The 12,806-nt window shown below is 41.7% G+C and overlaps 2 protein-coding genes across 2 annotated transcripts in view; one reads left to right on the top strand and one right to left on the bottom strand.

Annotated features, from left to right (window-relative positions):
- Nucleotides 1-3,475, top strand: part of taf11 (TAF11 RNA polymerase II, TATA box binding protein (TBP)-associated factor) — a 4,460-nt gene extending 985 nt beyond the window's left edge. Inside the window, exons 3-6 of the mRNA XM_037684001.1 lie at nucleotides 2,320-2,450; nucleotides 2,551-2,638; nucleotides 2,707-2,803; nucleotides 2,895-3,475. Coding sequence (XP_037539929.1) covers nucleotides 2,320-2,450; nucleotides 2,551-2,638; nucleotides 2,707-2,803; nucleotides 2,895-3,025 — 447 coding nt within the window. The 3' untranslated portion in view covers nucleotides 3,026-3,475. The remainder of the gene's footprint in view (nucleotides 1-2,319; nucleotides 2,451-2,550; nucleotides 2,639-2,706; nucleotides 2,804-2,894) is intronic.
- Nucleotides 3,476-5,377: 1,902 nt separating this feature from the next.
- Nucleotides 5,378-12,806, bottom strand: part of uhrf1bp1 (UHRF1 binding protein 1) — a 20,467-nt gene continuing 13,038 nt past the window's right edge. The window contains exons 13-21 of the mRNA XM_037684002.1: nucleotides 11,838-12,031; nucleotides 10,515-11,734; nucleotides 10,254-10,426; nucleotides 10,024-10,169; nucleotides 9,731-9,881; nucleotides 7,880-8,145; nucleotides 7,526-7,634; nucleotides 7,306-7,400; nucleotides 5,378-5,518 (exon numbers count right to left, since the gene is read on the bottom strand). Coding sequence (XP_037539930.1) covers nucleotides 5,402-5,518; nucleotides 7,306-7,400; nucleotides 7,526-7,634; nucleotides 7,880-8,145; nucleotides 9,731-9,881; nucleotides 10,024-10,169; nucleotides 10,254-10,426; nucleotides 10,515-11,734; nucleotides 11,838-12,031 — 2,471 coding nt within the window. The 3' untranslated portion in view covers nucleotides 5,378-5,401. The remainder of the gene's footprint in view (nucleotides 5,519-7,305; nucleotides 7,401-7,525; nucleotides 7,635-7,879; nucleotides 8,146-9,730; nucleotides 9,882-10,023; nucleotides 10,170-10,253; nucleotides 10,427-10,514; nucleotides 11,735-11,837; nucleotides 12,032-12,806) is intronic.

Raw genomic sequence — 12,806 nt, forward strand, 5'->3', positions numbered from 1 at the left:
TAGTTTAAAGGTGAAGTTAGTTTAAAGGGGGAGTTAGTTTAAAGGTGAAGTTAGTTTAAAGGTGAAGTTAGTTTAAAGATGGAGTTAGTTTAAAGGTGAAGTTAGTTTAAAGGTGAAGTTAGTTTAAAGGTGGAGTTGGTTTAAAGGTGAAGTTAGTTTAAAGGTGGAGTTGGTTTAAAGGTGAAGTTAGTTTAAAGGGGGAGTTAGTTTAAAGGTGTATCCCAAAAAGTTCAATCTGGTCCTCTGGACATTCAAAAAAAACAAAAAACAAAACAAAGCAAAAAAATAAAAATATAGAAACGTTTCGTCTCTCATCCGAGAGACTTCCTCAGTCTGAGGTGCTGTATTCAGCTCAGTCTCTTAAATAGCACCTTCTCAGAGTGGATCAACCAGTTTTGCTGCTGACAACCAAAACCAGCTGATCACATGCTCAAGAAGGACCATCAGCCTAACAATGGGTCATTAGCACACTGATGGCTGTGTACTATTCACAGAATAGTAAGGCCAGGACTCTGCGGTCTACACTCATCTCCAGGCCAGCGGTCACTCTTTCAAGGATGAAGATGTTCACATCCTGGACAGAGAGGAACGATGGTTTGAGAGAGGAGTAAAGGAGGCCATCTTTGTGAAAAGAAATTGTTCATCATTAAACAGGGGTGGAGGCCTCCGTGTTCAATTGTCCCCCTCTTACAATGCTGTGATTGCTAGTATCACTCAGCCCTCTGTGAATAGTAAACAGCCATCAGTGTGCTAATGACCCATTGTTAGGCTGATGGTCCTTCTTGAGCATGTGATCAGCTGGTTTTGGTTGTCAGCAGCAAACTGGTTGATCCACTCTGAGAAGGTGCTATTTAAGAGACTGAGCTGAAAACAGCACCTCAGACTGAGGAAGTCTCTCGGATGAGAGACGAAACGTTTCTACATTTTTTTGCTTTGTTTTGTTTTTTTGAATGTCCAGAGGACCAGATTGAACTTTTTTGGATTTTTCTTCCTGGATTATTGAGCATGCATCAGGATATTTAAAGGTGTATATGGGAGTTTAAATAAATAAAAATGACAGCCGTCAACGGAAACCCTGTTTTTAGGTATGAGACATAATCACGGTCCATGAATTGTTCTTTTGACATCTTTTTATGGATAGAACTTGATAAAACAAAGAGACTGAGACTTAAGGTTGTCTAGATGGGTAAAGAAATAAGTTATGGCAATTTTAGTCTAAAAAAACTATTTTCCCCTTTGTTTTAACATTGAAAACCAAAAAAAACCAGCTAGACCTGCAACAAGCAACAAATTAACATAACTTGCTTATTTCTTAAGATAACTGGATGAATTTTTTTGAAGAAGTAGGAAATTACTTGTTTCTTTTACTTTGAGTAACTAAATTTATTATCCAAGTAATTGATAACTGTTAACTGTATAATCCAGGACATTCATACAAACTAAATAGGCACTAATCCTCAAACTAAATGAAAGAGGAAAAAAGATTAAAGGATCAAAGAGAAGCCTCTCGTTGTTTTGCGTCGTTCTTCACGGCATCGTCATGTTCAGGGTCTCAAACACAGCATTCTCAACATCACATCGTCATGAAAGTCGGTCAGTATTTAGATATATTTTAATGCTCTCTACCTTTGAGTGCTGTGAACCCAAACATGCTTTTTAAGATTGTTGACGTAGAACAACATTTTCATCCCCTGCGAACTGCATGAAAAAAAATAAAACAGCAAGCTACCCATCAAAAAACGTGGTGTAAAGAGTAACTTTGTCACAGTAAAAATTCAGAGGGACATACCTCGAGGGGCTGATGAAAAAGCAAAAATCTGATGAAATCTTATAAGACACAATGCGAACATACAGTGATGCGGGATTGTCGTGTACAGTTTTAGTCACTTTAAGATCAGGGCCTTATTCTTACAGATTAGTATTCAAGGATTGCTGGGTTTGAGCAGCTGCATCTGGATCTTTGCTACTTATTAAAACTCGTTAAAAAGAATAAATCTGTCCTGCAGAAAAACAAAAGGTCTGATGCCACATTCAGTAATATCCAGAAAATAGAAAGTTTAATGACTTGAACAGATTGTGTCAGTCTATCATTATTCAAGAGAAAATCACTTTTAAAAAGCTACTTGTTTTAGGCATAACTCAGTTTTGAAGCTTAAGTTATTTTAACTCAAGCGTGTGTACAGAACTGGTTTGAGCTGAAGTCAAACCTGTTCAATATCAGACTATATAAACTTTATATTCAGCAGATGTCTGCTGTATGGTTTGATGAATCTCGTCGTTTGTGTCAGCCCTTAAGAGACGTTTTCTTCCACTGTAAAGGAAACAGCCGAAGGAGACGATGAGGAGGAGGGCACCTCCGGTCAGCCTTCCTCTAAAAGACTGAAGGTGGAGCCGGAGAAGAAGAAGGAGAAGCGCCACAAGGTTGATGAGGACGAGATACAAAAGATGCAGTGAGACAACTTTTAACTCTGCTCACATGTATTGTGTTTAAACTCTTCAGCCAATTTATTTTCTGCAAGTCTTCGCTGTCATCTCACCCCCATGCTTTAGGGTTTTGGTGTCGTCCTTCTCAGAAGAGCAGCTGAATCGTTATGAGATGTACAGACGCTCTGCCTTTCCAAAGGCTGCCATTAAAAGGGTGAGCTTTCTATAAAAATGCAACTTTAAAAAAATCCTTAAAACTAAATTATCTTTTGTTTTTTTTAGCTGATCCAGTCCATAACAGGTTCATCAGTGTCCCAAAATGTGGTTATTGCGATGTCTGGTATCGCCAAGGTTTTTGTTGGGGAAATAGTTGAGGAAGGTAAGCTATGGATTTACAAAACTAGCCATTCATATTAAATAAATTAAAACAAATTATAACCATCACTTAAATGTCCCCCTCCTTTTAATAGCTCTGGACGTTTGTGAGAAGTGGGGAGACACACCACCGCTACAGCCCAAACACATGAGGGAGGCAGTGAGGAGGCTGAAGACCAGAGATCGGATCCCAAACTCAAAATATAAACAAATCGTGTTCCACTGAGGACGAAGTGATCCACGTGGAAACTCACATGAAGCAGCTCTTCTGTGCTCCCACCATCTTACTTTACTTTTACCCGGCGGATTTTAAATCTCCAAGAGCAGTCGAGGAAACTGTGACTTAAAGGCAGCAGGTGAAATGTTAAATAATGTAAATACAAAGTGTTTAAATCTGGTCTCATTTACCCCAAGTGTTGTTTTCTACAGTAATGTAACGTGGTTATCAGATTTGTTTTTACTAAACTGGTTCTTTAAAATTAAACTGGACTCTGAGGCTGGTTCAAGTTAAAATACTGCAATAAAAAGACAAAGCCAGGATGTGTTGAGCATTTTATTTTCTAACTTAACAAGCTTTGGTTCACAGAACCAGTTTACATTAGTGCTAATGAAGTGATAACGCTACAAAATGTAATGTTCCACAACTGACAAAAAAAATAAAAATACTGTCCAACTATTATTTCTCTGTGCTGCTTCAAATATTTTTAGGACTCCTTTGCAATCATTTGAAGTGACTGACATTAAAACCAGTGCAAGTTGCAGTGAATTAGCCTCACGAGGCATCGGTAACAAAAATCACTTCAGTACATGCATGTGGAGCAGAGGAAACCCCTGTGACTGCGCTCCGTTCATCGTCTGGCTCGTCTCAAGAGGGGAAGAGATTCGTCGTCATGGAAACCACCAGTCTGCTCGAATGCAAAGGAAGTCCAGTGTAACAGGTTGTGAGGAAATTTACCATAAAGCACCAGTTTGTCAGAGGAACGGAGATGCTACTTCACACAGAGTCCTTGCCAGAGAGGAAGGAAGCTGAGGAGAACTTCAGAGCTACATGTGGTCAGCGTGGCACATTCAGCTTCTTACCTTCACACTTGTCTATTAAGGCCATGCAGAACCAGCAACGGTTCATAAAAACACAAACACGTGCATGTTGGGAGGTTGCATGCAGCAGCGGGAATAAATGAAACAGGTTATACTAAGAACTGAACTCCACGTAAAGAGAAGTGTTTCAAGTAAACTGTTTTCCTATTAATGGATAACATTCATGTTTAAGAACACAAACCTGTTCTTAGCCTCAGTTTAAATGAGACACATCTGCCACCAGATGTCTCCCACGTACCTTTACTGTACAGAGTCTGCTCAAAGGATTAGAAAAACCCTGTTACTGAGTTCACAATCAGTCAAATGAACAAAGAACCACTTTTACCAAAAAATAACACCCTGACATCAACATCACACCGTTTTCTCCATTAAAGCAAACAGCATGGTGGTAAACAAACATTACTGATGTTTGTTTAGCAAATCAAGTGTTTTCTATTAATTTAGTTTGATATATCACATTCTTTAAATACTTTTGAGTGATATGGCTTCAATTTGTGGTTGCACATCTGATAACGAGTAGCGAACAAAGAAGTAACAGCCTGTGGTGTCCGACCCGTCATGATTCAGGAGTTGTTCTGGGGAGCTACAAACTATTTTACTGAGACTCCTGTACTCAGACCTCTTCAGAGCAATTATTAATAATAATTACAACTTTGTGTTGTGGAGGTGGAGGGACAGTGTAAGAAGTTGTCTTTCGTGGACTGAGCAGATCGTTTCACAGTATAAAAGAAACACGACCGTTTCACACGTCATAAAACAACAAAGATACTGGAAAACAATCCAGCGTGCTTTGTGAGAACAATAACTTGATAAATGTGGATAAATAATCCACCTGACGATAAAACAATACAAATGGAAACTCATATTCTCAGTAAACAGTGGAGGCTTGCTTTCTTAATGAAAAAGTGCATTGTTTTTTTTCCTCGACTTATTACAAAACAATTATACTCAACACTTCAAATTAAAAGGAAACATAAATCTCATGATGTACACTCAACAACAGTAAACGATACCGATAAGCTGATTCTTTTAAATGTGCTACATTTGAACTTCCTTCAGCACGGATCACTAAGCATGCTTTGTAAAAGAAGGGACTGAGGAACAAGCAGCTGGAGGGCAGTGTCTGTGCAAAATTTCCATAACACAAATAACCAAGTGGAAAGAATTAAAGCTTGATCGTTTTGCATGCTGTTTTACACTGAAACCACACGACGACATTACAGATTACAGAGATTACAGTCCACACTGATGTGGATGAGATAAAAAAAAAAAAAAAAACCAGTAGTTTTTGTTTAGCACATCTAGTCAGAGAAAAACTGACCAACACAGTACCGTTAATGTACGTAAACGTTAATTCACTGAGCTCCCCCTTTTAGTAACTCACAGGGGGCTTTTTTGTTGTCATCTCATGAACTTAGTGATGATTTAGCCATGATTTGGATTCATTATCCTGAATGAGCTGTGCTGTAACCGCCCCGGGTTCAGAGGTCAACAACAGGGAGGATCAGGGAGTGAACGTGGGGTTGTACCTCCTGACTTCCACAAGGAGGCGCTCCTTGTCTCTGAGGGCCTGAGTCAGGGCAGTCTGGGCCTCACAGAGCTGGGACTCCAGAGTTTGTCTCTGCAAAGAGAGGATTATGGGATTGCTTAGTGACAGGCGACACCTCGGCTTGCTGAAGGGTTTTAATGAATTCTAACATAATAGGTGTGGTTCCAACACCACTACACAACCCTGTGTACTCAGACACACCTCTGCTTTGTTTATGTAAAACTCTGGAAACACTGGTGGTCAGCTGTACTTAAGACATGCAGAAAAGAGTTTCACTGAAGATGTAAAACATAAAAAATAAAAAAAAGCAACTAACTCAGAAGTGCTACGTGCTCTAAACTGCACAGCTTTATACTGATTACTCTTTTCACAAGTATTAAACGTTTTTCACATTACATTAGAACATTAGCCGCGAACACAAAAAGAGGCTCCTGCAATGCATTTGAGACTTTTTTTTTTTTTTTTTCAAATACAGTAGTCCCTCTCTATTTTGCTGTTCGACTTTTGCGGACTAGCTATTTCGCAGTTTTTCCAAAGTAAGATTGTACACGAGAAAAAAATTGTACAGGACACATGATTGTCAACTTTAATATTACTCACGTGATGGGACAGTACTGGATACAGTACTGTACAATTTCATTTAGCCTTTATTTATCCAGGTTACAATAAAAAGTTAAAGAATAAATAAAGAAACTTCGGACAGGCACCGTCATTTTTGCAGTTTTCTCTCAATATATAATACTGTATCCCGCACATAACAACTACATTTCCCAGAAGCCAACAGGATACTGCCCAGAAGCCCCTTGGGAAAGTTTTGATCTGATCCAGAAAAAGTTTGGTGCTTATTCATACAGTGACTTCAGTGCCCAGCAGATGCAGAGAGCCGCACAGAACCCACCAGGAACCGGACCAGAACCGGACCTCCAGACTCATTAATCAATCTGAGAGCAGCTTGCCGGACCACGAGGACTTCCGACTCCGAGTGGGGACGAACTGCCCGTAGGTCCGATGTTCCACCGGGACTTTTTCATCCAGATTTTGACCCAATCAGACCAGAACCGAGCCGCTGTTCCTGCAGAGCTGGTGAGTAAAACTTTGCAGTACTGTAGTTAAATAGGTTTAAGAGTTTAGAACATTGTGGGCTTCGTCACTGCAGGGTAGGTCTGCAGAACAGAACCGAGCTGCTGTCCACTAATCCCTTAACTTCACATTTCATGTTTAACAAATAAACATCAAGTTATCTCTGCTAAATAAACTTTTGCTTTAGTTTAGTTAATTTAAATTTATTAGTTGACTGAACTGTTTTGGTTGTTTCAACTCAGAAATCTACGTCAATTTAACTTAAGTGTTAAATAAAGAATTAAAAAAACTAAAATAAATACATAGCAATTCTATTTCACAAATTTGCACTTATTGCGGGGCGGTGGGGGGGTCCAGAACCTAACCCCTGCGATAAACGAGGGACTACTGTATGTTCAAAGCTCAAGCCACAAGAGTCTCTGTGACTCATGCTAGGTAAGAGAACCCTCGTGAGCGTATGAGACGTTCTGCAAGTCGTTCACCGTCTAGACAGAAACATTCACAGACCAATCAGATACGAGCTTAACGTCTTCATTGTTCAGGTAGCATTTAATGAATATTCACACTTTCCCATTTGTAGAAAACATGGATGCTGAACTATTGTGCAGAACAACCAGATCTTGCATAAACATATCAGTTTAATGTCTGCAACACAAATATACAAATCTATTGTAACTTTTAATTAAACATATCTAGAAATAATCCCTGAATAACTTTGTACATCCCCATGAGACCATATGCTGAGCTATATCTGATCGAAGTGTCTTTCTCCTCCCTACCTCACTCCGATGTTGTGCAGAGTTGAAGCTGCTCGAGTCGGCCCGAGTGGTGAAGTCCAGCAGAGCAACATCGTGTTTAGTGTTTGAACTTTCAGCTGCAATCAGAAAGAAATGACCATGAGCCCCCTCTGCTCACCTGTCTGTAAAGCTGTGACAGTTGTTGTGGTTTTAAGGTTTAACACAATCATTTGTCTATTTTTTAAGATGAGGTCTAGCTCACCTTTGACTCTCATTATACCATCATCACTTCGCTCAAGCAGAAGCTGATCGATAACGAACTTAGCTGGAACAGGTTGGGGAGCTGTAGGGTAGATTCTGGGACCATCATCCTATAAAAACAAGACAATAAGTTCTGGTAATGTCACTCGATGTGGATCAATACGCTTCATGAATCAGGCTCTCTTTTCAGTGCAGCTACATGTACGAAAAAAAAGGTAAACCTCTGAAGCTTATTTACAAGTTACTACTGTAAATATGATAATTGAAATGTATTTTGCAGCTGCATTTTATATCACATTCAAAAAAAGTAGCTGGGGGGTCACTATATGACACAGTAAGGACAATAATGGCCTACCTTCATAATGATGGTGACGTTGTGCAAGTGCAACCTCATTGGCTGCCCGTCTGCACTGAACTCATCTTCCATGAAAGGACCGATGTTAGTCACTGTTGAGGCTAGCAGCTCTGCCTGACAGTCCTGAACTCGTACATCTAGAAACCCCGATGACTCAGCCAGAGCAGAGCGCTGAGCTGCAGACGGGCCCGTTTCTGCTCGCATGAGAAACACCGGAGAAGCCCTGCTACGCTGGCCGTCCTGCCTCTGGACTGGTTCATCTGCAGCTGCAGAAACGGAGATGATGGGACAATAAAACTGCAGCCACACCCGGCTAACTCACCAAAGCACGTTTTAGATTAAACAACATTTACAGCTAGAATCTAAAGTTTACATACGCTCATCAAAGGCATGAATGTCACATTAGTTTGGGGCTTTTAATTATATATTTTTTAAAAATCCAGAGTACAATAGTTATAAAAGATATAATTTCAATGATTTTTTTTAAATAATGAGCTAGATACACAAGTTGACATTTATTGTGGATTTTCTTTAATTTACTCAAGGTCAAAGTCAAACATATAGGCTCAATAAAGAGGAAAAAAATGAAACCAAAGGATATAAACCTATTATTTCCCATTGAACCTTGTCAAGTTTAGTTTTTTTAAACCCTTGGTTATGAGGCTTGTTTATCAGAATCAGAATAAGCTTATCCTTTTTTCAGAATACTTTTTAGAGATAGAAAAGGGGAAAAGGCCATGAGGATAGGATAGTGGTATTACAAAAAAGATCTCTTCACATCTTGTCCTTATCAGGACACAATTTAAGACATCAAAAAACTCTACTAGCAAGCACATTTATAAACCATTACATATGATGATAAGACTGAGATTTGTCCATGAAGCACTTCCAGATAGACCGTAGTCCTGATAAGATGTTGGTGTCAGCCAGTACAGCTCTGGTAGACAGATTGAGATAGACAAAGCTTTTCCTTAGTTTGCACATATCCCAGGAGAAATGTGATAAGTCGGCCTGCTTTGAGGCCAAACGGGGGAGTCAGATTCAGATAAGCCACAACTGTTGATTTTTTTCAGGCAGACTGTTTTTTTCACATCGGCCTTGAGTCCTGCTGGCACTTTCAATCCAAAATGGCCAGATTTGTGGACGTAGATTTGTGGGCGTTCCACTGGTCCGTGCTTATGAGCCCCATCCAAGGTCATCCCTAACATGCTGGCGAGTCCCAGAAACCGCAGGTGGCCTGCGAGTCTCACAAATCACTTCCATCTTACGGTTTAGCTCGTAAATCAGCAGATTTTGAGTCCTTGAAGCACGAACCAAACCTTCACACAGACTCTGCGGTTTTGCCATGGCTGAAACTGTTGCTACCGTCTTCTTCAATAACCGATAACATACGTATCCGCTGGTGCCAAAAAGCAAAAACCCTGCCATCATGATTCCAATTATATAAACATCTTAGGCGTCCTCCTGAGACAATACAGAAAGGCACATCAGCTCCCAAACTCCCCATTGATCCATGACGTATAATGACGCATGTGTCTCAGTTGGGCATGAGGGCTCTACAGGACCCTGTCGCTTTGTGGAAAAGATTCTATCGATTGCGTTGAAAGTCCAGCTGACCAGATCCATGACAGTAGTTTTTCTTTTTGGAAGATGTGTAAATAGGAGCTCCGATAGACAAGACAGAGAGCAAAAAAGCAGGAGGAGGACGGAAGAGGGATGAAAATGTGTCCGCCATGCACGAGAGCGAGTGAGGAAAAGCTAAAATGTGTTTAAAACACATTACTGTTTTTTTAAAGGATTAATAAAAATCCAAAACAATTTTTTTAATTTGACAGTCATAACCCAAGTTACCTTGTACAAGACCAGCCAGAACATCTGATTGCCTAACGTTGCCCATCTGCACAGGGGTTAGATTGTGTGCTTGAACAGCCACAACCTGGTCTTCTCCTCGTACCTCCATGGTACAAGCTGTACCACTCAAGATCAGCAGCAACACTGAGGACTGTAGAGCAGAGCATCAGGTTTTAACCACGGGCTATAAAGATTTAAATTGAAACATTGAATTTTTGGTGGATTATTGAAGGGAACACTGACATATGATAAATCTTTCAAAAAACTAAACTAGCCGTATTGCAGTAACTCACCATGTCCTCAGACATGTCCTCTATACTGTGGGAGAGAGAGCTGCTCAGATCAGCCAATGAGCCTCCCTCTGTCCCCGTCACTGGGGCTGGGCTGCCTCGACTGCCTGCAGGGGTGTTGTTGGGACGCGCAGACTCCACGCCCGATTCTGAAAACACAACATAAACTTTACTTGAATGCCACCGTGTTACCTAGAGAGGTTTTGTTGAGGACTTGGCAGTTTTTAAGACACCTGAGTCCATGAGAACAACAAAGTTGTCACTGAAGTCACTATCAACAGACAGATTTTCATCAGGCAAGCTGCCGTCCAAAATAGCACTGTCAAAGGACTGCTGGGAGTGTGACTGCTTCATGGACTGGAGGCGTGACGAGGGAGAGGATTCTTCTAAACGGGGAATCTGTTCCCTATGAACACACAATCAGTCCTTAAAACACTCAGGCAGCATGTGGTGCAGTATGGGATTCAGACGCTGCCCAGCAGGAGGAACCTTACCTGGTCTGAGCGGTGAACAACTTGCTCATGCCTGAACCCCGGCTCAGCATGCTGAATGCATCTTTCGTTATCGAAAATGCCCCTTTGGTCAGGTCCAACGAGGCACTAATGGCATCTTTGGTAACATCCTTGGTGACATTGATTGCACTCGACAGCTCTCCCTCCAGGCTGAAGGTTGACGGTTCGCGTGAGATGACAGGGGAGGGTCCGGGTGAGAAGGGAGGTGAGAGACCAGGGGCGTCTTCCTTTGCCGTTGGTCCGTTGCCCTCTACCTCCTCCTCCACAGCCTCAAATGCCTCCTCAACCATGCCATCTTGTTCATCAAACACAATCACTGCTGCTGTAATGGAGGACATCCCGTTTTCTAACCCACTGTCCTCCAGGACAACAGAAAGGTGTGTCGGGGAAAAGTCAGAGTCTGTCATGCTGGGGCTGTCTGATTCTGGAGAGTGGGGAACCTCTCCTTCTGGCTCAAAAGAGGCTGGTGGCAAAAGGAGACCCAGTTTCACCGAGTCCACGAAAAGAGAAAGACAAACTGTGGGTGGTTGTGTCTTCTGGCCGTGAACCTGTTCAACACCTCGTACATCCCGGCTCAGCTCGGCCCCCAACCGGGCCATGGCATCCTTCATCCTCAGAAGGGCAACGTACTGGTAGTGGTTGAGCCACATCCTCAGTGGAGATATGGTGTGAGCCAGGAAGTGAAAAGAAGCAAACAAAGCTTGATGCTGAGCCCCCTGCTCTGAGGACTTCACATATGCTCCGTTGGGACTAGAAGGGGAAGACAAGGGCTTATCTTTGAAGGCAGACGGTTGACACATCCACACAGTCATGGCAAAGGGCTCAATAAAAGGTTGCGTTTTGCCTTTGGGAAACCGCCGCGCTCCATCAAAACCCAGGGCAACACGGGACAGGCTAAGAGACCAAACGTCCTGAGATCGTAGCTGTTTTCTGTCCAGAGGTTGGGCTTCCGTTTCTCGAGAGTGCTGAAGGAAGGTGGACGGGAGGGGGTGGAAGGCACTCAGGTCTCTGGGGTAAGGACAAGGAGGTGTAGGCAGGAAGAAAGAGCAGCTGGCAAACTTCTCACAGGTACTGCGGAGGTCCTCTTTGGAGCCATGAGGGCAGTGGCGGGTGTTGCTGAGAACAATTTGGGGCATGACAACTGAAAGTGACTGAGGACGTTCTGGATGGTCCAGTATGGATGAATCCAGAGGAATTATCAGCTGGGGGGAAAAAGAAACACCTTAGTTGTGTGAAACTAAAATACAAGATGAATGAAAGAAAAGGCCATAAAGAAAGTAAACTGAGTACCAGTCGAGTATGTACCTTCAACTGAGCAGCATCCAGGCGGACGTCCACGTGCTCTTCAGCCTTACTACTATCTTGCAAATGGTAGAATGCTTTGACTTGGTCCAGGGTATGAAGAAGACCTCTGGAAAATATATTGATCCACAGCATGCTGGCTGGGTCCACACATAGCTGGAGGCTGTTTAACTGGGCATACAGATTTGAAGTGGGCGCTAGGAGAAAGTAAGAAGTAAAATACACCAATAAGAGATACTGATGTGATCTGTTCTTAAACATTACTGACCAACTAAACATTAAATAACTAATACAGAAACTCCAGTTTCACTGCTGTCAACGGTCTTAATTATTGGGCCAACGCAGATATAATGAATGGTAAATGGACTGTATTTATATCGCAATCAAGATACACAACGCTCTTTACAACACAATCTGTGTCCTCATTTACCCATTCATACAGCACTCTACTAGATCTATACAAAGAATAATTAGTGCTTTATCACATTCATTCACTGATGGGACACACATCGGAGGCAATGAGGGGTTCAGTGTCTTGCCCAGGGACACTTCATAATGTGAATGCTGGTGGAATCAAATCCCCAACTCTCCCATTGGAAGAAGACTGCTCTAACCACTCATCCACAGCTGCCCTCTATATGATATATGTGTATGTGAATAAAAACTATTAACAAACAGTGAGTAAAATAGGTTTTACCAATGAAAATGGGGTGCACTAATGTCTCCCATCACTGAGAGACTTGAATAGTGAATGTTAGTTTTCAGTGAGTGTTTATCCACGACCAGGCGTGATGGTACAGCCAGGGGGTGGCCAATGGTGGCCTTAGCTACCACAGATTAATCTATGGTGGCCTTGGCCACCATAGATTAATCTTCATCCACCTCAGCCATTTGAGGAAACTATACTTTTAAGCAATATAAAGATTAGGAAGCATGGTTTCCTCAAATTATATATATATATATATATATATA

Source organism: Nematolebias whitei, chromosome 11 (genome assembly GCF_014905685.2).
Source record: "Nematolebias whitei isolate Nwh7 chromosome 11, NemWhi1, whole genome shotgun sequence".
Taxonomy (NCBI): Eukaryota; Metazoa; Chordata; class Actinopteri; order Cyprinodontiformes; family Rivulidae; genus Nematolebias; species Nematolebias whitei.